General features: G+C 48.2%; 2 protein-coding genes across 2 annotated transcripts; one reads left to right on the top strand and one right to left on the bottom strand.

The window, feature by feature from the left end:
- Positions 1-341: 341 nt before the first annotated feature.
- Positions 342-14,175, bottom strand: LOC126504550 (PR domain zinc finger protein 2-like). Its single transcript, XM_050146917.1, has 5 exons — positions 13,618-14,175; positions 11,915-12,020; positions 11,427-11,511; positions 8,596-8,889; positions 342-5,900 (listed from the first exon to the last, which is right to left on the bottom strand). Exons 1-4 carry the CDS (start codon positions 14,085-14,087, stop codon positions 8,759-8,761), a joined length of 792 nt encoding a protein of 263 aa, XP_050002874.1. The 5' UTR covers positions 14,088-14,175; the 3' UTR covers positions 342-5,900; positions 8,596-8,758.
- Rhou (ras homolog family member U) lies at positions 14,047-22,933 on the top strand. Its single transcript, XM_050146918.1, has 3 exons — positions 14,047-14,450; positions 15,796-15,854; positions 20,018-22,933. The coding sequence occupies exons 1-3, from the start codon at positions 14,180-14,182 to the stop codon at positions 20,471-20,473; spliced, it is 786 nt and encodes a 261-aa protein (XP_050002875.1). The 5' UTR covers positions 14,047-14,179; the 3' UTR covers positions 20,474-22,933.
- Positions 22,934-24,547: the final 1,614 nt, after the last annotated feature.

Below are 24,547 nucleotides of genomic sequence, written 5' to 3'. Positions count from 1 at the left end.
TGCTTGAGTCAGCTTGATCGTTCGTCATCGAGAATTTTACAGACCTGTGATCTTGTCCAACGGTTTGGCGTCTTTGCACTTCTCACGGCACCCCGTCTGTTGCTTCCCCTTCTTGTTTAAAGGCGTGGCTTATGCTTCCGGAAGAACTTTCAGGTGACAGCTTCTAATCTTAGCAGAAATACTTTCAGGCCAGGTGGTGGTGGCGCATGCCTTCAATCACAGCACTTGGGAGGCAGAGGTGGGTCAATCTCTATGAGTTTGAGACCAGGCTGGTCTTCAGAGGGAGTTCCAGAACAGCCAAGGCTGTTACACAGAGAAACCCTGTCTCTAAAGAAAAAAAAATATCATTTTTAGGTACAGTAGCACACACCTTTAATCCTAGCACTTGGGAGGCAGAAACTGTGAGTTGGAGGCTAGCCTGGTCTACATATTAAATTCAGGCCAGCTAAGACTACATGGTGAAAACAACCAGGGCTATATACCTATCATCTGTAAGTTGTTCTCTGATCTCCATATGCATATCTAGACAGTGTTATGGGTCTGCGATCTTTTAGAGATTCACCAGTCTGACTAGGAATAATATTAACAAAGAAGATGCTTTTTATTTCTAGCACCAGGACCACATCTGAGAATTGGAATTCTATAAGTATGACCCCTGAGCTATTGTTAGTTGGGGTTTATAAAGGCAAAACCACATTTGGGGTCAAGTTAATACATATCCTGCCTACATGCAGGTAGAGCTTAACCTTTTTTTTTTTTTAATTGTTTTTTGAGACAGAGTTTCTCCGTGTAACAACCCTGGTTGTCCTGGACCTCACTTTGTAGACCAGTGTTGGCAGAGGCTACTTGTTCATTTCCTGGCCACCCAGACTCCCAAAATAATCACACAGAAACTATTTTATTTGCAATACTGTTTGGCCAATAGTTTAAGCGTATTTCTGACTAACTCTTATATTTTAAATTAACCTATTTCTATTATTTTATATTTTACCATGAGGCCCGTGGCCTACCATCAAGGTTCCAGTTGGCAGCTTGCATCTTTCTCCTCTGGCAGCTCCATGGCTTCTCATTGACTCTGCCTTCTTTCTCCCAGCATTCTGTTTAGTTTTTCCACCTAAGTCTATTTTGCTAAGCCACTGGTCAAAACAGCTTTATTCATTAACTAATAAAAACAACACATATACAGAAGGGCTTCCCACACCAGACCAGGATGGCCTAGAACTCACAGAGATCAGCCTGCCTCTGCCTCCCAAGTGCTGGGATTAAAGGCGTATGCTACCATGCCTGGCTAAAGAGCAAACTTTGGTAACAGATGTCCTACAGATGTCTCAGAAGTGAGCAAGCCAGCATTTTCCTACAGAAGCAGAACAAGTGGCTAAGCTTGTAGCCTGTTATCTTTTTTTTTTTTTTTTTGTAGCCTGTTATCTTAAAGAACAGCAGAGGCAGTTAAAAACGTACAAGACTAGGCAGTTTCAGGAATAGCCCAAATAATCTGGGAAGTCGTCCATCTTGGACAAGTTAGAAGACAGGGCAAGTTTTAGAAGCTAGAAACTTACACGTTGAAACAGTTTTCTCACGGATCTCTTAAGCATAGCAGTCTGGACATTTTAAACATAATGTTGACCATATAACCCATACACACTCACTGTCTTAGCCACCGCTCTAGTGCTGTAAAGAGTCACCATGACCAAGGCAGCTCTTATCAAAGAAAGCATCTGATTGGGGGCTTGCTCATAATTTTAGGGGGTTAGCCCATGGTCATCGTGGCAGGAAGCAGACACACACAGCATTGGAACAGTAGCTGAGAGCTTTGCAGCTTGATCTGCAGGCAGCAGGAAGAGAGACACCCTAGGCCTGCCATGGGCTTTTGAAACCTCAAAGTCCATTCCCAGTGACATCCCGTATCCCACTACGAAGAGTTCAAGACGATCCCTTTCATCAGTTGCACTCTGTCCACCCTGCTGCTAAGGTCTCCCCACCACTGTGTTACAGAGGTTTTCTAACTTTATCTTTCCTCTTTTGTCCACGAGTCCTTGGTAGCAGCCTTCACGTTTCTACCTGTAACAACGTTTATGTGTGCTTGGTGTTTTGAATAGTTGGTTGTTATTTTTTTAATTATGTGTATGTGTGTTTGTCTATATGTGTTTATGCATGGGAGTGTAGTGCCTGAGTAGACCAGAAGGGGGCGCCGGATCTTCTGGAGCCAGTTACAGACTGTTATGAGCTCCCTGAAGTGGGTGCTGGGAATTGAACTCAGGTTCTTCAGAAGAGCAGTATGGACCGTTAGCCAGCAATCCATCTCTCCAGCCTCGGATTCTTGGTTTTAGTTGTTAGCAGTTTCCAGGTTTATTACACGGCGAGCAAAGGCTGGATTGTAATATTTCTGTTGAGATTTTCTTCGTAACTTGATTTGTGATTTCCTGAACAATCGCTGTCATTTTTGTCGTCTTACCTTTTATTTTCTTGAGAAACATTTTCAGCTCAGTGGGGTCTCCAGATGCCGCTGCGTTGTTTTTTGCTCACTGGCTCTGTCCTGTTCTCTGCGGTATGTTGAAGCCTCCAGAATTTCCTGAGCTCTTACCCATGTCTCTTTGCAGATCACCTACTCACCGCTCTGGAAGAGTGCTCTTTCCAATGAGTTGGTGTGATTCAGGGTAGAAGTAACTTCTTTGAGATTTATAATACTTTTGAGAAGTTCATTTTTCCCCTCCTGGAGTTTTCTGTTTCTTCTTCCTTGAAGCACAGCCTGGAATCTATCAGGAGATGATGTTAAGAAGAAAGCAGTATCTTCACCGTCTCCTCATGAGAACATTCCAGCTCTCCTTCGACAGAATGACCTAATTTTCACGCTCCTCTCCGAGATGAGAAGGCCGAGGCTGCCCATCTCCAGGGCTGGGCCAGGACCTATGATCAGACTGCACTCAGAGCTGGAGGGAGGGACAGGAGCCAAGAACCAGCCCCTGCAGGCGCCGGACAGAGAGCATGGCTTCCCCCAGAGAATTCCAGAACAAAGGTTTCGGATCTCTACATCGTCAGAAATCCATGTTTGATGTGCCCGGTTTGAAAGGGTGCTGTGGTTTGGCCGCTGCGACAACCCTCCAGCCTTCCTGTCTCCTACTGCAGAGCTGCACAAAGCTCTGTGTGGGGACAGAGTCAGAAAGTCGTGGCACGGGGTAACTCTCTGTGTTTAGCCTGCACACAGGGTAAAGGCTCTGTGTAACTGTCCCCGGAGCCAAAATGACTTCTCCTGTCCTCTGTGGCTGTGTGGTCTCTTGGTGTCACTTTTGTGCAGATATCCCTAGACGTACGTCAACCTGGAGAGGCTAGGCAGCCGGAGAGAAACCTCAACTGTTTACTGCAAGCCTCATTTTTATGAGTCCCCACAAGGGGGCACTGTGTCAGAGCCATTTTCTGAGACTTAAACTGGAGCCACTCTTGGGCATCAGCAGAGGGAAAAGTTGATGCTCAACTTTTCTGAAAGGGTCTTTTTAAAAATTTAATTAATTTATTTCCTTTGTATGTATGAGAGTTTTGTTTGCAAGCGTGTTTGTGAACCACGTGTGCCTGGTGTAGCTAAAGCCAGAGGAGAGCACTGTCTTCTGGAAGTGGAGTTGCACACAGTGGAGTTGCACACAGTGGAGCTACACATCATGTGGGTACTAAGAATTGAACCCGGGTCCTCTGTTCTGAACCACTGAGCCATCTCTCATTAAAAGAATCTTATCAGAGGCGGGTGCCTTACTGAGATGACCGCCTCTGTCAACAGGAGCGATAGTCTGGACTCTTCTCAGTTTAACCCGGTTCTTGTGCTGGAACCAACCAGCAGCCATGAATCTGGACAGTCATCTGGAAACTTTATTCAGGGTCGGAGAGGCACTGGACACAAGAGGAAGGTCATGGTTCTGTGCCACTCACCAGCAGGGTATGCCAGGACAAACACACAAGTCCCTTTGTCTGGGTTATCTTCCTTTGTGAACATCATGTCTTCTTAAGCTACATAGTCTTAAAAGCTGAGTATTGAGATAGAATCCCACACAACCATTTCCCAGGGACCATTTCTCAGACTAAGTCAGACTGCACAAACATCTGAGGAGCTGAGTAGAGATGGTACCCGGTGGGCATAGGGCTCTGTCATCACCTCTCTCTCTCTCTCTCTCTCTCTCTCTCTCTCTCTCTCTCTCTCTCTCTCACACACACACACACACACACACACACACACACCACACACATGTTTTTTCAAGACAAGGTTTCTAAGGTTTCTCTGTGTTTCTGGCTGTTCTGGAACTTGCTTTGTAGAGCAGGCTAGCCTTGAACTCCAAGATCCACCCACCCGAGTTGGGATCAAAGATGTGAGTCGTGAGCCAACACCACTAGGCTTTTTTTTTTTTTTTTTTTTTATCAGTCTAAGAGTAAAAAGTAAGCCTAAGAGCTTCATCTGTAATTTCAGGATCCAGGTAGACATTTTCCTTCTTCAGGCAGGAACAAGCTACCTGGATGGCATTTCACTCCAGGAATTGAACTCGGGACCTTTGGAAGAGCAGGCAATGCTCTTAACCACTGAGCCATCTCTCCAGCCCCTTCACTCCCAGTCAAAGCTGAGAACTGACAGATTCTTCTGTGCACCCCATTGGCTGTGCTTCCAGTCTCCTGAGAAGAGCTCTGGAGAGTAGGGGCTGTGTTGGGCGGAGCCAGCTCCAGCAGGTCTGCTGACTGGCTCAGCCAAGGGCAATGTCCACGGTCAGCAGGCACGTGGACACAGGAAGAACCCAGGTGCTCAGCTTGGGCTCACCCACAGGCACCCACACCTCGTGTTCCCATGGGCATTGTTCTGTTCCTTGCCACGCCCCGATTATGAAGCAATCGGCGGCAGGATAGGCGGTGCTGCTCTTACAGCAGGACCAAGCTAGTGCTGTAGCAGGTTTATTGCTGCCCATAGTGTGAACACAGGAGACAGGGATGGCTTCAGCGGTCTGCGACTGGGTGTTGGGTCTTAGTGCTGGTAGTCCTCTACCGTGGAGGCCTGGGCTGGGGTTTTCCTCGTGTTTGTCTAGTCAGTGTCTGATATCTGGTCATGCTCAATGAATCGATCCTCTTATTTAACCTGGAATCCAGTTCTCAGTCTCCCTTCTCCATGTTTGTTGATCAGCTGATGAAACTTAATTTACATCGGTCACCACGTTTTCTCTGAACTCCGGACTCCTGTGTATGACGTCTGTCTGGTCAACATATCCAACAAAGCACCCCCTGGACTACCAGACTTTGAATGTGCAAGGCAAGTTCTGAATTGCCCCCGCAAACTGTTTGTTGACGTCTTCCTTGTCTCAGACGCCAATTGCTTCAGTTTATCAGGCCACTGTCCTTACCACTCCTGAGTGTGCGCAAATCCAAGACCCGTGGAACCAGGGGGGGTCTTGCTTGCTCTACCTTCAAGGCAGGTCCCAAGCCTGGCTTCTTCTTGCCCTTGTCCCCTACAGTCTCCCTATCAGCAACCCAAGTCACGCCACGCTAACTTCTCAGATCTGTTCCAAAGCCTTCCAGGTCTGTGTTGAATTGACCCCATCATAACCATGGCCTGTCCCCACTTACCTTTTCTTTGTCTGGGTGGCATCTCTCCCTTCAATGTCACAGGACCAAACGGACAGTTCCTGCTGTCAGATTCTGGCTCTTAACTCTTCCCCTAGTTGGATCCTCCTTCCCAAGCATGCAGAGCTGCCTAAGTCCACATCACGGCCCTGGGGCAGCTACTGTGTGATGGTGTCTTTCCCAGCACTGTCCATCTGTTTGTGTCAAATGTCACCTCTGAATACCAGCTCCTTGACGAAGAAGTTGGGTACTTGCTGCCACGTCCCAGGGTGCCAAAAAGATGCGGCTGAATGGGGGAACCAGAGAAGTTCATCCCACTACCTGAGAAGAAAGGAAAACTCATGGCAAATTTAAAAGAATTCCCCTTTTCTCACCCACCACTGGTTTCATTAAGGTGAAACTGACAAAATGTTACAGTGTCATGTTACACATCAAGATGTCTTGATATGGACATATGTTACCACAATAAAGCCCAGGCTGACCTTGAGTTTATTACATAATCCAGGCTAGCCTCAAACTTGCAAGAGTCCATTTGGCTCATCCTTGTGAGTGCTGGAATTACAGGTGTGAGTCACCATGTTTGAAATTTTGTGTGTGTGTGTGTGTGTGTTTGTGAACGTTTAGAATCAAATCTCAGTGAGTGTGGTGGTCTGAATAAAAATGACCTCCATGTACTTATATGGAGTGGCATTATTGGAGGTGTGACCTTGTTGAAGTAGGTGTGGCCTTGTAGGAGGAAGTGTGTCACAGGGGGTGGACTTTGAGGTTTCAGAAGCTCAAGCCAGGCCCAGCGTCTCACTCCCTGTTCCTGTTGCCTTTGGATCTGAATGTAAAACTCCCAGCTACCTCTCCAGCACCATGTCTGCCTGAGTACTGCCATGCTTCCTTCCATGACAATAATGGATTAAACCTCTGAACTATAAGTCAGCCTCAATTAAATGTTTTCCTTTATAAGAGTAACTATGGTCATGGTGTCTCTTCACAGCTAACAGAAACCCTAATTAAGATAGTGGTTCTCAAATGCCCAACACATTATCATTACCCAGTTAGGATGCTGCAGGCAAATTGCTATAACTCAGTCCTGCTGGTCAAGACTATATCCTAGAAACTGTGTTCAGAGCTGGGGACATTGTTTAGTGAATAAAGTGTGTTGCGGGATATTTGTTTACACTGTGAAGATGTGTCTGATTGGCTTAATAAGGAGCCGAATGGCCAATAGCTAGGCAGGAAGAGGTTAGGCAGAACTTCCAGAGAGGAAGAGGACTCTGGGGAGAAGAAAAGTGGAGACACCAGGAGACACAGATGGGCAGGAGGAGAGGTAACAGCCACGAGTCACGTGGAAAAATGTAAATTAATATGAATGGATTAATTTAAAAGAGTCAGTTAGAAAGAAGCCTAAGCTACTCCAAGCTTTCATAATTAATGTCTCTGTGGTCATTTGTGAGCTGGCAGCCAATAAAAAATCTTGATACAAAGGGGACCTGCCACATAAGCCTGACAATCTGAGTGTGAGCCCGGGAGCCCACATAAAAGTACACGTAAAGAATTGACTCCACAAAGTTGTCTTCTGACCTCTATTCGCGTGCTCTGGCATACATATTCTCCCACCTACTACACACCACACCCACAAATACAAATTTTAAAGGGTTTAAAAGCTGGGCTGAAGAGATGGCTCATATTAGGAGGCGATACTTCTGCAGAGTACGCGAGTTTGTTTGGTTTTGGTTTTCTGAGCCAGTTTCTCTGAGTAGCCTTGGCTGTGCTGGAACTCGCTCTGTAGACCAGGCTGGCCTCAGACTCTCTGATCCGCCACCCTGTGCCTCCCGAGTACTGGGATTAAAGGTGTGCGTCACCACACCCTGCTGGAAGGCCAGAGCAACTCTGGATCCTACACTTCTGGCCTTCAGCCGCACCAGCATCCACGTGAATGTATCCATGCGTGTATGCAGCATTTAAAAAATAAAATCAGAAGAAACTCTGTGGCCAATGAGCATTGCTTCTGAAGCTTTCCTACAGTGAGGCTAAGTTTTTTTATTGACTTTGGATGTGCAGTCATACTTCCGTTTTCTGCAGCATTAAGCACAGCCTCACAGAGGCTCACAGAGGCGCTCACTGACATGGGTTGGGGCGAGATAAACAATCTCACCCAGGTCCGTTTGCTGTGCCATACTCATGTGACTGCACTCATGAATCTGTGTGCTGCACACTCGGGCACCCTAAACAACCCTGAGCTACACTCTCTGAGAAACAGTCTTCTCCACTGATAATTTGTGGTCCCCACATTGAAGGGATTGTGTCCTACGTAAGGCTAGAGAGGACGGAACTGGACGTTTAGGTTCGGTCAATTTCTCAATAATTGTTGAAGTTCAAGGTATTGGCCTGTGAATTTCATTCTTTGGTTGAAAGAATAACGATCAAACAAGATCATCCAACTTTCTAATTTTCAAAGGGAAACGTGCTGATATTCTATTATACAAAATTTATAACAGCATAATTAAAATATTATTGGTTCAAATGATAAAAAAAAAAGAAGAAAGAGAGCAGTCTTCCTGAGATGCTGTCTTCAGTGTATAAAACTGGAGGACTAATAACAGGCTCAGAATCTGTGCGTGCGAGCTTTGGAAGATGCGGTGGCTGTAACGCGTACACTTGGGATTATCTGGGAAGGGGCAGTCTGTTTGGACCCAGGATCGCGCCCATCAGTTGCTCTCCTGAAAGGTCAACTGTGTCCCCATCCAGACTTCCTTTCACCTTCCACATTTCCACGGCCCTCTGTGGCCTGTCTGATCTCAGTTAGTTCACAAGGATCTTTGGACTTCCATAATTACCAGCTCCTTGAAGCCAAGGCCTCACTTCTAAGTGAGGTTATACTCAAGAGTCTCGTTTACGTGTAGTGATCCCAGTTCATGAGTTAGGACCCCCGGTCAGCTAAACTCTCTCCTGCTATAAAGTCCACATGAAGCAGATGTGCCTCGGAGGACATTCTTTGAGGAAAAGCACAACCGAGAATACTGGCCTGGGCACCGGAGACTCCGCTTTCTTCTCGGAGGTGGACGTGGGCAGACCAGACAGCATCTGGGTGTCTATACATTCCCTCTGTTGCCGAGGACCCAGCAGGGAGGGCTGGCGACCCTGTGGTATCCTAAAGAAATCCTTTGGTGTCTCTCCATTCCCATCATCTGGAGGAGTGATTTGTTGGGGACAGAGAGTCCCGGGAGAGGTGGGGCAGTGTGAGTCTCAGAACTTCTGGCCCACAATCATGGTTGCTGGGAATCGCTGACTGGTCTGCTCTTATCTTCATGGTGGCTGCAAAGAGAAGGGAGGTCAAGGTTTTGCAATAACTAGGAGGAGTTTCTTAAGCGTTCTTATTATCCTGGAGGGCTTGGCAGTTGGAAAGTGTTTGCCGGGGAGTTTCTGCGGAGGGTTTAGGAGTTGGAAGCCTATCAATTGCTATAAAGGTCTGGGAGAGAGTTCTTTTGTGGGGCAGGGAGGGTCAGACAGCTGGGTGTCCCCCCACACCACCCAGACACAGGCAATGGAACTAGCCTTCCTCTCATGTGTGGGGTGAATAGATGAGCTGGAACAGCTGGAAGGACCCAGAGCAGGGATTCTAAAGAGCAAAACAAACCAAAACCGAGGAAGGAAAGGTGCCAGCTGAGTGGCTGGGTGCCTTGCTTGCTCAGCCTGCTTTGCAGCCTGCAGGCCCAGCGTGTTTCCTCTGGCTGTGTACCTGATGTCCCTCCAAACCCTCCCCAGCGCTTTCATTTTCTTCTGCCGGAAGTTATGTGTACGAATTGCCATTTACTTTTTTTTGTAATAATCTTGCCGAACCAGTTAGGTTGGTTTAAAATACCAAACACCTAAAATAACACTTGTGGAAGATGATGCCCATATGAAAATAAATATTAGATATGCGCATAATGTGTGGCAGAACTTTCCGAGAGGCGTTCCTGGAATAGCGCTGCACCAGCAGGGCTTTGGTTACTCAAATCACATTAAACGTTTACGATAAGAGGATTGTCTAATCCGTGGAATGGACAACATGTGAGTCACCCTGTGCCAGCCTAAAGCAAACATCTCTCCACAAAGTCTCATTTAGTATGATTTACGTGTTTGAGTATTTCTAACCACTACAATTTTGAAATATAATGTGGTTTCCAGAAGTAGAGAGAGCACACGCGTTACTATGAAGACCGGGTGAAGTCATCTTTCAGATGAGAACCTCCTGACCACGTCCATGCTGGATGTGACAACTTCCCTCAAGCCCGAAAACATCCAGCATCGCTGGTTTCTCTCATCTCTGAGCTTCACACTCCCCTCATCAGACAGTTCATACTTTTCTCTGCCTGGCTTCTTTCACTTCTGAACATGGTGGGAAGATTCATTTTTGCTTGCTCATTTTCGTTGTGGTATGTGAATTGGTTAGTGGGTATAGACACATGTGTGCGCCTGTGTTTGGAAGCTAGACATGCATGTTGAGAGTATTTCCTGGATTGCTTTCCACATTTATTTTTTGAGACAAGGTTTATGCTGAGCCTGAAGCTCATAGATTTAGCTTGGCTGACTAGCCAATGAGTTTCAGGGATCTGCCTGTCTCTACCCATACAGCATGGAGGTTACAGGTGACCACTGGCATATCTGGCTTTCCTGGGGTTTGAACTCCGATTCTCACACTTGAGTGGTAAGCACATTAATTCACTGAGCTGTCTCCCCAGCCCTATCCATTGCTTTATTGATTGAATGGTATAACATACGTTTTATAGCTACTACATGCATTTTACTGCTTGGGATAGCTGGTTTGTTTCATTGCTACATGTATTTATAAAGGCACAGACATGCATTGATCACCAAGGGAGATTCACAGATATGAGTGGGCCGAACCCCCAAGTCATCATATGGGAAGATGCTGTGTTAGAGGGCTGCTGTGCATTTTATACTATCAAAAAAATTAACTAGGCAATGAAGTTCTGAGTTTATTACTGCAACACAGCACATCTTACCCAACTAGTAAAAAGGATACAGACATTTTCCTTTCAGAAATGCTTCCCGCCAGTCAACATTGATGATTGAGTTTGCACTTAGAATTTTATGGTTCTAATGAGAGCTCTTGATTTATTAATCCTAATTATAAACAAGGGGATGGTGGGTAAGGAGCCAGTGCTCACAAAGGGCCCTGTGTTGGAATCCTTTTCCATGACACTGGTAGCTGTGACTTTGCACAAAACCACTGGATGCCCTGATGGCAGCTTGGGGTCATTTATATGGTTTCCCCATCTTCTCTTAAAAAAAAATAAAGAGAGAAAAGAAAAGAAGAAAAAAATGTTGACTGTTTCTTCTCATTTTTCTCCTCAGCATCAAAATGGACAAGGAGACTAAGGGCTTGTATTGGTTGTGTCCTAGGACATGAGGAGACAATACCAGGGTCTCCTCATGGGTAACAACCACCAACCTGGGTCCTAGCAGCTTGGAGAAACCTAATCAGCCATGAGGGCACGGTTGCACATGCGCAGTTCAGTTTCATAAAAATGTCGTAAGGGGCTTTCGGGGCCAGGAGGGATGTTCAGAATTGGCAGAGGATCCTGTGGAGATCAGAACTTAAGAACTAAAATTCTGGGCTGAGCACGGTGGTGTAGGCCTTTCGTACCAGCACTCAGGAGGCAGAGGCAGGTGGATCTGTGAGTTTGAGGCCAGCCAGAGCTATTAAGAACAATAAATCAGATACAATATTAAGTATTTAAAGTAAAAAATGCACAAAAATAAGTTACATGTTTTAAAAGCTAATGAATAACTAAAGCATCAACAAAATTGTCAGAAAATGTCGTATTTTTATGGGACTTACTGACCTGACACAACTTTATCGCACATACTCCTTTCCCCGAACTTTTTAGCTACCGACTCTCTGACTCCTTCAAGTTCCAGATCCATTTCCTGTAGGAAGAGCACAGACACACATGACTTTGTGCTTTGTGAGACAACTACAGACTTGCTGCCTTACAAAAACCGGGATTCAGATCAACACTTAGCAATTGTATCCCCTGCCTGCAGACGTGTTCCTGACACTTTGACCAGACAGGGCTTGAGCTTGCCGAACCCACCAGCATGTGGGTTTGCCTGTTTGTTGTTTTGCTTTGTTGTAAAGCACTGCTCCAGTGGGACTCCTGGTTCCATCCATCGCAAGTTCCACCGCTCTTTGCTCCTGGATCCTCCAGTGCGGAGGAAAGATAAAGTTGACAAGACTCCCAGAGGGTGGCAGTTCAGCCTTGGCCACTCTTCCCACACCTGTGTGGCTAGTGTCTGCAGTCACAAATGAGACGTGAAGTATACTACCTACCAGCAGGAATGGCTCAGGTTCATGCCAGCAGCATGAGCTCTTGGCTTCCGATGCTTCCAGTAGTAAGTGGTCCCGTGCCACCTCCTTTATCTCTCTCCTCCTGGTTCTATGTCTCATGAAACACAAACAAAATGACTCTCCAGCCTAATTTTCCTTGGCTTGCTTCCCCCAATGTTCACAGCTACTTCAAGGCCACTCCAGAAGACCGAGACTTAGACTTAAAACGGATAAGGGGCTTAACGCACAATTGTTAAAGTAGAAACATTTTGCAACATTTACAGAAACATAGTATCATGTACCCATATTGTCAGATCTCACAGTAACACCAAGCAAACGCTTGCAGCTAGACAGGCCCAGAAGTTAGTATTACAGCAATACTTTTTTTGATTTTTGTTTTTGTTTTCTTAAGAAAGCATTAATGTAGTGTCAACCATCAAGGAGCTGGAAAGCACACTCAAATCTGTCTACTTGAATCCCGGGGCAGAGGAATTCAGGTGGCCCAAGGGTACAGGGCAGGAGAGGGCTGACGGTCTGAAACTCGGACTTTCCAGCCTTTTTGCTGCCCTAGTCTGTCCTGCTGCAGGAAACTGCATCCTAAGCTTCTAATCAAGTTCCAAGACACCCTGTTCTTGTTCTTCAGATTGTGGGGGGAGGGTTTTTTTTTTATTCCCCAGGCTCCTAAGGTCGTTTTAGGTCAGGCCCTAGGTTTCTATACCTCAGTCCTGAAAGTAGCTTGCATTGTCGTTATAGGGCCTGACAGTACTGAGGCCTTGCTTTCTGCCAACCAGGATCCTGTATTAAAGATCTTTTAGGCAGGTGGTGGTGGTGGCACATGGCTTTAATCCCAGCATTCCGCGGGTGAGGGGGCAGAGACAGGCAGATCTCTGTGAGTTCAAGGCTAGCCTGGTCTACAGAGCGATCTCCAGGACAGGCTCCAAAGCTACAGAGCAACCCTATCTCGAAAAACAAAAGCAACAACAACAAAAAAAACAAAAACAAAACAAAACTCATCTCTTGGCAAACCCACTTCTGTATTCCAATGGCCACACCATCTTTGGCAGTCTCACTTGCATAACTTGCATATGGGACGCTAGTTACGAGCCTGCCACCATCATTTCCTATGTGGAACTCAAACAAGTCATCCAGTGTCTCTGTACTTCAGGTTGTCCTGACTGTAAAATGGAAGGAATTAGTTTTGGCAGAGTGGTTACGCAATATCGGGTACATAACAAGGCTCAATACTTACTAGCTCTTGCCTTTACTACTTCTCTTTACTACTGGCAAAAATAATATTCATGTTAACAGCATAAGGCTCTTCTTACACCAGAAGCAAGTCTGGAGCCCTGGCTAGGCACAGAAAGGGCAGAGAAAAGAAAGTGGAAGATAAACTATTTGTTTTTAGACGACACTAATGCAGCCCAAATTGCTCTTAAGTAAAGACTGTAAGGAAATTTGCTGGACCATGAGTACATACAAGGTCACAGCATGCCAAAGAGAGGGAGCACTAACAAAGGGGGATGGGGGGCCCTGCACCCAAATGAGAACCAACGATTTTAAAAGAAAAATCATACAGTTGTCCGTAATCAGACTTAACTCCTGCTCATCAAGAGGACAAGCTGCCAGAACATTTATCTCTCTTCCTGGGGGACTGCTGAACCAGTGGGGGCTTACAGCACTGTACCCTTCCAAACCAAGACACTTACGTGGGGGACCAAGTGCAGCTGCGGGAACAGGGCGAGGAAGAACAGGGATCTGAACAAGAAGGAGGTTGTGGAGAAGAAAAAGAATAGGGGGCGACTGGAGAGAAGGAGCAGAGGGAGGAGAAAGGACCGGGAGAGATGGGGGAACACAGTAAGGATGGGTGGGCAGGGCTGGGGGAACTGGAGGAGCAAGGGGAGGAAGAGAGGCTGAGAGAGCTTGGGAAGGAGGCAGGAGAGGTGGGTGGGAAAGGTGAGGATCCGAAGCAGGGGCAGGGATAGCTTAGGGTCCGCGTGGGTTGGTGTGGGGGGGCAGATCGACCAGCGGTACCGTTTCGAGAGGCCGGCGTAGTACACAGGCACGGCGCGCAGACGGGGGCGCTGTGGTCTCGGATTGCAGAAGGTGCAGCCGGACCCGCCTCTTTCCCCGCCCGCCCGTGTCGCAGGGAAGCCCGGCGGAGCAGGCTCGGCCACATCGCGGCCGCGCGGGCACAGTCGCCCAGCAGAGTGCGGACCTCGCGCCGCCTTTGTCCGCCGGTGGCAGCTGGTCTCGCGGCCGCCGCCCGCGATGGCCCCGCAGCAAGGCCGGCCCGCGTTGCCCGCCCGTTGCGAGCCGCCGGCGGCACCGCCCGTACCGCCTCGCCGAGAACGCGGGGGGCGCGGGGCTCGCGGGCCCGGGGTGCCCGGGGGTCGGGGGCGCGCGGGCGGCGCCGAGGGGCGCGGCGTCAAGTGCGTACTAGTCGGCGACGGCGCGGTGGGCAAGACCAGCCTGGTGGTCAGCTATACCACCAACGGCTACCCCACCGAGTACATCCCCACGGCCTTCGACAACTTCTCGGGTGAGCGCGGAGCGGGGCGCGGCCTCGGGCTGGGAGGCGCGGGAGCCCGGCCCGGGAGCTCGGGGTGGCGCGGGTCCCCAGGCACCGGCACAGCGGGGCGGCGGCGGGGTGTCCGATCGACCCGGCTCGGGGATTCAGGAGAGAGCTGTTGTACAGGTGCTCTTTTCACCTGCGCCCTCATCCGTGGCTGCTCAGTTCCAGGGGGTCTCCGCCTGGAGCAACCGGGTTTGCCCCGAGGGTGAGCCGGCCAGGCGCACCGGGAAGGGCTTGGGCTTGCGAGAACGTTCCTTTCTTCTGAGCCCGGCGCCTGCCTGGCCCGAGCCCCGCCTGGCCCGAGCCCCGCCTGCGCCGTCTAGGTTTCTGACGGTTGGCCCAGTCCTTCCAGCCTGTCCTTAGCTGAGCAAGTTCTCACGGGTGGGCTCATGGATCATACAAAGATACAAAAGTAAAGCAATCCTTTATCTTGATTTTTTTAGAAGTCTTTTTGGAATTTAATAAAAAGTTTTTTTTTTTTTAAAAAAATCACAAGAACTAGTGTGAAAATCTTGCTTCTAGAAATTTTACCTCTGACCTCCAGTCTCCATAGCCAGACCCTGACTGTCTCTATTTCAGAAACCTCATGGGTAACACAGAAGTACAGGGGTAACCTCCCCGCCACCCCATCACCACACACACTCCACTCCCCACTAGCATAAACATTTATAAACAACCAGAAAGGCTATCAGAAAGAGACAAATTGTCTAATTTAAACTGAAACCTCCATGAGTTTCCTGGATGGGAGTTCTTGCTCTCACCCCACCTCGAGCCTGGTGAGAACCTGTGTGGCTTCCCTCTGCCAGCTTTTCTTTTTAATCCTCTCTTTGAATTGACAGAGAGGAGTGCCCTTTTCCACACATAGGGTGATAGGCCTCCTGTGTTTGTACAAGTTCTCAAAACTGCTGGAGTTTTATGATAAACCCTGAAGCCCGGAGACTTTTTCCCAAGAGAAAACAGAATTATCTCTGAGGGTTTCCACGGATTTAAAACTGCAGAGTTTGTTCCCACCTAACCCCCCCCCTTGTGTTATTTCCAGGTCCTTTGAAACATGGGTGACAGGAAAATTAATCTTCCAGACTTGAGAGGGAAACACTAACCTTCCGGGGCACCTTCTAGGGGTCAGGGCTTTGCTGCCTCATGTTCTGTGGTGGAGGGAGCCCCCACCTTGAAACATTTGTACATAAAAAGACCTCCACTGGGTTTAGCCAAGCTCTTAGTTCACTAAGAGGGACCAGGAGAGGAGCTGCCAATCTTCAGAGGGGGTGAAAGATGTCCAGATAATCATCTTGCTCTTTCTTTCCCCCTCAAGCTGTGGTGTCTGTAGATGGGCGGCCTGTGAGACTCCAGCTCTGTGACACGGCAGGACAGGTCAGTATCAAGTTACACAGCTCAGCACTGGGAAAGGAAACAGCCTTTTAAAGGTTTGCAAACAACCTATTCCCTTAGTAACTGGGTCATTGTGAAACCTGGGGAAGCTGGCCCACCCCTGCTTCAGCCCCTCTGCAGGCAGTGGGAGGGGCTGAGGAGGCGAAGAAGGACCCCTCTGGGCCAGTGAAACAGGGCCTGCCTGTTCTGGGCAAGAGAGGAGAAGGCAGTGGCAGAAACCGCCCTTCTCAGAACAGGGTTTTCTGATGCCTCTCGCTTTTCTGGCCTTTGCTAAAGAGGAAAAACCACAGTCATGGTTTGTAATCACTTCTCAGAGTAAGCCCCTCCTCTTTTATAATTTCTTGATTCAAAGCTAATAAACCAGATACTTAAAAGTTTGTTCAGGGAGAAATTGTAGCTTATGTTACAGTGAATATTAGCGTCGGTCTTCCTCGATTCTAGAGCAATGGCGTGGTGGTCAGAGACAAAGTTGGAGCAGAGGAGGAAAGGCTGCTCTCTTTGGTTAGTTTTGTTTTGAGGGCAGAGCACCAGAAGAGAAAGCCAGGCAGTGATGCAGGGGTCATGGGTATAGGGTCCCCTCACTGCCCTCCAGAAGAGTTTTGGGGCCTGGTTGAATCTGCCTCAGGAGCTATCTAGTCACCGAGGTCACGTGGTTGTGAGTACTTGGATGCCCAAGTGACAGTGAGCTTGTCTCCCCATGATGTCTAGAGCTGACGAAGTGCAGGGGGTAGACGTATCCCCTATACTTTTCTGACTATCCATGCTTCTAAAGAAGATCGCCTGCCTGTGTCCCCCAGTTCTCATCCCAAGCCAGGGCCTTCAGGTTACTCACTGCTCTAAGCTAGCAGACTTAGGCCCTGGCTTAGTCCTTAGACCTCAAGGAGACAGAAGACGAGGCTGTCTTAAGGGATCATCATCAAAGTGATAACTGCGGCAATGGAGTGGAAGTCCAGCTGGGAAAGCTGTTCATGCGTGAGAGGAGCCAGACCCCATCAGTATGTTCACTGCGTGGGAAAGAAGCATCAAAATCCAGGCAGAGTTGTTCATGCTTGGAATCTCGGCTCTCAAGAAGCTGCAGCAGGAAAGCCACAAGTTCAAAGCCAACTGGACTATGTAGTGAGTTCAAGGCCAGCCTGGGCATAAGACACTATCTCAAAAACAAAAATGCCAGGCATGGTGGTCACACACCTGAAATCTCAGCACTTGGGAGGTGAAGACAGGAGGTTTAGAAGGTCAAAGTCCTTGGCTACATAGGGCGTTTAGGGCCAGTCTAGCCCGGGTAAGACCCTGCCTTTCGAAAACATGCAAACCAAGGAAAAATACCAAAGAAACAATCTTCTTGGGTCTTCCTCTTTTTGCATGATGCACAAAGTGAGAAGGTTGGGTTTTTCCATCTATAGAAACATGGGTAGAAGTGTACAGTGGCTGTAGGCACCCTGAGGACCAGACAGGAGGCAGGAAACATGAACCCCAAAGCACAGACATCATGAACCCCACTGAGGAGCTGCGAGGATGTTGGCTCAGGAATCACTGTGCTACCCCTCAGATGTCTCTACTGCCCTCTTAGCTTCTGAAGGAGGTGGGATTTCCTTGGAAGATGAGTCCTGAGTTGGCATCTGTGTGGTTTAGTGCATGAACCAGAAAGAGCAAGGCAAAGGTGCCTGTAGAACTGGGCGTGCCTGCTGTCGACCTGTAGCCGTAGACCAGTTCTCAGGAGCTCTCAAGGAAAACAGCACAGTGCAGGGCAAAACCTTGGCCTATGGGTTTTTGAGAGGAGATGGATATGTTGGAAAATCAACTCAGTATTCCTAAGAAGGAGTTAAATGTACCCTTCATATCATATCATACCCTAAAAGCCAGGGAGTAAACTGAGAGTATTGGTTCAGTCCTGTACTCCCAGTATTTGGGACACAGAGGCAAGAGAATCACAAGTTTTAGATCTGCCTGGGCTACTGTGTAGCCCTTGAACTGTAAGTTCAAGGCTAGCCTGGGCCTCACTGTGCAGTGAAATCCTGTTTAAAAGAAAATATATCAAACAGACTCGGGTTGCATTTACATAGTTATTTGTATATATAATAAAGAAAAAGAGGCCATGAATTTGAGGGGCAGTGGGTGGGGTCATTCTTTCTCAGCTCTCACATATAGGGACCTCATCAGGGGCAGAGACACCCTGAGCTGCTGGGTTCTCCCTTGAGCTTATTAACTGTTGTCTCGTGTGGCCACTTGGTTATTGACCCACGGTGGAAATAGATCCTCAGACCAAGATTGGCTAATGCAAATAAGACAGATGTTGGTTCCCTTAACCCGAGAAAGCAGCCTGTGCTGACTGGTTTCATGTCAACTTGGTACAGACCAGAGTCATTTGGGAAGAGGAAACCTCAGTTAAGAAAATGCCCTGTCATTCTCTGAATGAGAATTACCCCCCACATCTCCATCCCACTTCCCATACACCCACACACCCCCAGCTCCAAATGGGTTGGTTTGTTTGAATACTTGGTTGCTATTGATGGAACTGTTCGGGAAGGATTAGGGTGTGCCTGTTAGAGGAGATGTGTCCCCCCTGTCCCCCCTCCCCCGCATTGAGGTTCCAAAAAGATTTCTTAGTGTGCCCCCTTCTGCCTCCTGGATCAAGATGTGAACTCTCAGCCATTCTTGCCACCATGCCTTGGCTTGCCATCATGAACTCTAGCAAGCCCTCTGAAACCATAAACCCTATTAAATGCCTTCTTTAAAATTTACTTTTATAGTTGCCTTGGCCATGATGTTTTGTTCACAGCAATAGAAAAGTAGCTAATACCTATCCCTGACAGACTGTCCTGTGGGCGGGCCCTGGTATAGTTTCTTAATTAGTGATGGATGTGGGAAGGCCCAGTTCACTGCGCAAGGTGACACACCTGGGCTGATCACCCTGCATGCTATAAGAAAACAGGCTAAACAAGCCAGTAATCAGAACTCCTCCATGGCCTCTGCCTCGGTTCCTGACTCCAGGTTCCTGCCCTGATTTCCCTGGCTGATGGACTGCAGGCTATAAAGTCATGTAAACCCTTTCCTCCCCGTGTTGTTTTGGTCCTGATGTTTATCACAGTGATAGAAACCCCAACAGAGACACCCATCGTTGGAGAAGGATGCCTAGAGAAGAATAGGGCTGTAGGTGATCAGAACCTGCCAGCTGAGTCATGGGAACCGTTGAGAGCGTTTGGCTTTTCCTGCTTTGGGAAGTCACCAGTGTTGGCTGCTGGAGGGTGTCAGCACCACAGACACATTTCAGATAAGAGGGAGCTGGTGCGGCAGCTTTCCTGGGCTGAGCTCAGCTGGAGTTTCCTGTGGGCAGGAAATGGTGCCACAGGGCTCTAGAAGATGTCTGACAGGAGATGCAGGCATGGATGCCTGCCTTGTGCCTGTTGTGTCTGGTGTTTGGAGAATATGCCGGTAGACTGCAGACCGCCCGTGTTCATTTACCTGCTCCAGGTCTCTGTACCACGGGACTGCTGTGCTCCTTCTGTCTGAAACACTGTGGAAGCTTAGCCACTTGCAGAGATGAGAGAAGGAACAGAAGTAAGAGAAAGAAGATGCGGCCAGGACAAGCCTGTATTACCAGTGTCCATGGGTGACGTCAGGGAGGGTACCAGTTCGTTAAACTGCTACGGATAGTGGCCTACACGGAGCCCTAGTTTCATGTCTCAGTCTTTCTTATTTCTGAGGACCATGGTTCCACACTGTGCTCTGGGGCTGGCGGGAGGAATTGGCATCCTTCACGGCTGTGGTCAGGCAGATCAGGGCCGGCCCTTGGGTACCAACAGGGATGAGTACTGGCCTTTAGAGTTGCCAAGTTCCAAAAGCAAAAGGAGAGAGTTGAGGTCACTGTGGGCTGAAGGCCAGAAAAAGCGAGATCTCATTTGCTTTGAGTGCGTTTCTGTAGCAAATGGCATGGTGGTCGTGATCACTAAGGAAACAAAGAGCGCATTTGGAGTGTTAAGGCTGTGCCGTCCCTCAGAGCTTAGAGAGGCTGCACCTGTGTCCCAGGGCAGGCAGGAGGGCTCCTGACTCTAAAAAGAGAGGCTTTCTGTGACTGCGCTGGTCCTCAGGCCATTCACTAAGGTGGTGAGAGCTAACAAGAGTAATGTCCTTGTACTGTTTGATTTCAGGACGAGTTTGACAAGCTGAGGCCCCTCTGCTACACCAACGCAGACATCTTCCTGCTGTGCTTCAGCGTGGTGAGCCCCACCTCCTTCCAAAACGTCAGTGAGAAGTGGGTACCGGAGATTCGGTGTCACTGCCCGAAGGCCCCCATCATCCTGGTTGGGACCCAGTCGGACCTTCGAGAAGATGTCAAAGTGCTCATTGAGCTGGACAAATGCAAGGAGAAGCCAGTCCCCGAGGAGGCGGCGAAGCTGTGCGCTGAGGAAATCAAAGCTGTCTCCTATATCGAATGCTCGGCTTTGACTCAGAAAAACCTCAAAGAGGTGTTTGACGCCGCCATTGTTGCTGGTATCCAGCACTCGGACTCCCAGCAACAGCCGAAGAAGTCTAAAAGCAGGACCCCAGATAAGGTGCGGGACCTGTCCAAGTCCTGGTGGAGAAAGTACTGCTGCCTGGCCTGACCCTCGCAAGCAGCTGGTGTTTAAGCTGCAAGAAACTCTTTGTGTCACGTGGGTGTGGTCATAGGACAAGCCCTTAAAAGCGTGCCCCTTTGTCCTTAATTTCCTGTCCGGGAGACTGGAGTTGAGATCCATATGCAAACTATGTTAGAGAAACTTGGAAGTTAAGTTGTTTTGTTTTTGTTTCTGTTTTTCGTAACTCTGGAAACTTAGAGCTGTAGACCTCTGGATTAATTTATATTCATATGAAAAGGGCTCTTCCAAGCTAGGTTACATGAAGTTCTGCTGCATTGTACAGGACAAAGGAGACCGTGCCCCTCTCCTGACTAAAGGCTGCTGAGTGCTCAGTGAATGATGGGCACACCAGACTTGGTGAGAATCAGTCCCGGCTCCGAAACCACACAAACCATACCTGTTTTTGTAAGCACATAAATCTGAAGAGAAGATCTGCTCCTGACCAGAAGACCTCACACCCGTCCCTTTGCCGTTCACTCAGACTCGCTTGCTTAAGATTCTAAACCAAAACATCCCGCTGGCTCCTGACATTGTGCTGTCTGAAGAGAACACTCGCTTGTAAGGCTTTCTGTTTTGTTTTGAATCACGTGACCAGTTGCCTTGCTATGAAAATGGTGGGCATGGCTCTTGGAAGGCAAGTGCTGGGTGCAGAGCTGGCATTATTTTCAGGGGGCAACTGACTCACGTTGAGATCAGAGAGTGCTCTTTGCTTTCAGGACTGGCTTGTGCACTGGGTCATCTGTGTCCTGGGGATGAAAGCAAGAGGAGGTTCTTGTCTAGGGACTTAAAGCTGCCAAACTCACAGCATCCCATTTGCAAGAAGGGGGTCCCTTCCTCGAGAGAAGCCATAGTCGATTGTGGGATACACATACACACACACCTTTTCTTAAGTGTGCTGAAATGTCCATCTGGGTACACACTCATATGTTTGTGTGCATGCACACATGAGTGTGCTCACACACACACAGGTGGCTGGTTTGCTAATGAAATTTTGAGACACACAAAAGCGTAGTTGCAGGTGTCAGGGTGGCATGTCTTCCTCTTGACATTTTTTTGAACAGGCATCATTTTGTAGAATGTTATCTTCATTTACACATTTTTGAAACTATCTTAAAATGTGGGATGAGCATACTTTTGATGTTCAGAAGATCATGCTTGTGGCGCTTGTCCCGAGACTGCCCTGTGTTAGGAGAGCTCTTTCACAGTGTTGTAGGTACTTCTGTAGGGGCCAGACAGTGAATCCCAGCTTCTCATTTGCTCTGGGCAAGGTACCTCTTTGTGGCCACATGGTAACAAAATTTTCTGTCTGTGAAAAATTTTTTTATATTAAAAAAAGTCAACCTTATGATTTTCTATAGAAAAAAAAGGTAAAAAGATCAGGTCATATTTCAGGTCAATGACTTCTTCCTGCTGGCGAATAGGACCCAGGACTTTGTTTATTAAAGTGAAAAGGTTAATTGCTGAACCACCGGGAAAGATGAACTGTTTGTGACTGAGCCTCCAGCACAGTGCCAGTGACATCAGCCACACTTTCCTGAGGCGTCTCACTGTGGCCTGAGCGGTAGCATTGCTTCACTTACAGAAATGCTTGTAACTGGCCTCGTGACTGAGTTTACTGCCCTACTGTGCTTGGCTGCCTGGAAAGCCCGCCTCCAAGAGGAGGCTCCGTCTGTCCTTGTACAGAAGGTGGGTGGGGAGGAGTGAGTTATTTAATTTTAAATGTTATAATAAAAGCCAATGTAGTGGAGACCAAGGACATGAACATTTAGAACACAGACTTGAAGTATGGTGCCAGGGCCGTGAGGCTTCGCGCCCGGCCTCTGGGCCACTGGGAAGTGGCATGAAGGATGCTGTGTGACCAAGTTCTGGACACTTCCTTCCAGGATGGATATTCCTGGGCTGTTATGCCACAAATCTTCTGGGTTGACACTGGCCTGCAAGTTTTCAATATATTACTGCAGCCTATGGAGTAATAAAGTCTGAATGTACTTGAGGTTTTCCTGCATTTTTACTTTTCGAATATAGAGATTTGGGCTGAGAAATTTTTAAAAGTCTGTGCCTGAATGAAATGTAAAGTTGGTTCTCTTTGTGGCTGAAAAGTGGCAGAACATACAGGCTGGTGTCTCGCGAGGGCTCTGTGAGCCGTGTGCGTAGCCATGTCTCTTCAGACTCTCAGTGTAGGCCGAGTCACCTGGAAAACACACTGTTCAGGCCACCAAGCTGTCACCTCATCGTGTGTGCAAACAAACTTTTGATACCTTTATTTTCTGCTCACCAGACATGTGAGCAGCTCCCCAGAAGTCTCGAGCCGAGAGGGGAGCCTCACCGCTCTGCAGGTGCCTTACCAACTTGTGCTTTTCTGTCTCCACGTGTCAAAGGTGTTGGACAGAATCTTGTACTTGAAAATGCTATAAATGAGTCACTATGAAATAAACTCTGACCTGTGGACATAGTTGTCTTTGTCTCTTCTATCAGGAGAACAGAAATTTAGGCACGCCTTGGCCTGGCACAGGTTAGGAAGCGTTCTTGTGTTCAGGGGAAGCATCTAGTACACATTCATTCAACACAGCCCTTGGGGGCTCTGGGGTTGGCCCAATGATTGGGACCCTCTGCATGTTCACCCTGTGTTTCAGATTCCAGAGGTGTTCGGTGTTGAGGAAGACCTGAGGGCCCGAGAGCTTCATGTGTGAACACAGATGAGTACCCTGGGTGGCATGTGGCAGGGATCTATAAGGCACAAGAAGGGAAATGGAAGCCAAGACCCCATCACCTGCAATGGTGCCTCTGAAACCCCGGGTACCTGCATCCCAGGATGCCAAGGACATTATGTGCTTTATGATTCTGGAAGTTGATCTTACAGTGTTAAGGGGGTGTAGCTGTCTAGGGGATACGAGCAGACACACACCATCTTGTCTCTGACGTGAAACCCACCACAAACAACTTGAAGGATTTCGTTTAGCTCAGGGTTTCGAAGGTCACAATCCTTCATTAGCAGATCCCATCTGTTCTGAACCTGATGTGAGGTGAAATGTCAAGGTTGAGGATCTTAGAGCGACAACCACTCACCTGTGCTGACCAGAACACAGATTGAGTACGTGTGTGTGCTGCAGGCTTTTCCTTCCCCTTTTGTTCCCTCCAGGGCCCCAGCCTATGCAACAGCGAAGCCTGCATTCAGGGTGGGGTGGCTCTTTCCCCTCAACCCCCCCCCTGAAAACCCAGAAAGTGTCCTTTACTAATTTTGGCACTTTTCAACCCAACCAAAGGGGAATCAAGATTGAATGTCATTGAGCTAGAAAGATGACCCAGTGGTTAGGGGCGTGCACTGCTCAGCCAGAGGTCCTGAGTTAGGTTCCCAGCGACCATGTCAGATGCTAACAACTACCTGTGACTCCAACTGCAGGGCCTCTGCAAACACCTGCACTTAAGTGTGCATATTATATACAGACACATGTGTGTATACCTAATTAAAAATAAAATCTTTTTAAAAAGATTTTAAAAGATTTTTAAAAGATTTTAAAAGATTTTTAAAAGATTTTAAAAGATTTTTAAAAGATTTTAAAAGATTTTTAAAAGATTAACAATTGGAGTTGTCTGGTAGCAGATGGCCGCTGTGTTGCAGCTGGCAGGCTGCAGCTTTTGTAAGTGCCAGCTGCACAGTCCACCCTGATGGTGGGGAATGCTGTGCAGATAGCAGTCAAACCTCTCCCGCCCCATGTGTGGCCACGGGGTCAATGGTAGGCTAGCTTCACAGCCTTCAGCATCAACCTTATAGTGGTAGACTCCAGCCCAGAGGGACCTGGAACATGGGGACAGTGTGTCCACCCCGGGGTAGATGTCAGAGCTGCTTCTCAGGATTTATGACCTAGAAAAGATGGGCAACAAGAAGTACCAGCAGAGCCGTTTCTAAGAGGAAAGAAGGCAGAAAGACACCTGTTACATGCTGAGGCCCGGCCGACCAAGACTGGAGTGCAGCAAGTGTGGCCGTGGAAGAGCCTGGGCCCTGCACCTGAATCCCAGGTACACCTCTTTGCTGCACGAATAATAAAAACCCAGAGGCACATA

The sequence above is a fragment of the Alexandromys fortis genome, unplaced genomic scaffold, assembly GCF_014885135.2.
Source record: "Alexandromys fortis isolate MF-2015 unplaced genomic scaffold, M_Fortis_MF-2015_v1.1 scaffold_12, whole genome shotgun sequence".
Classification (NCBI taxonomy): Eukaryota; Metazoa; Chordata; class Mammalia; order Rodentia; family Cricetidae; genus Alexandromys; species Alexandromys fortis.
The sequence above is the reverse complement of the archived record's forward strand: the minus strand, read 5'-3'. Positions and strand labels throughout refer to the sequence as shown.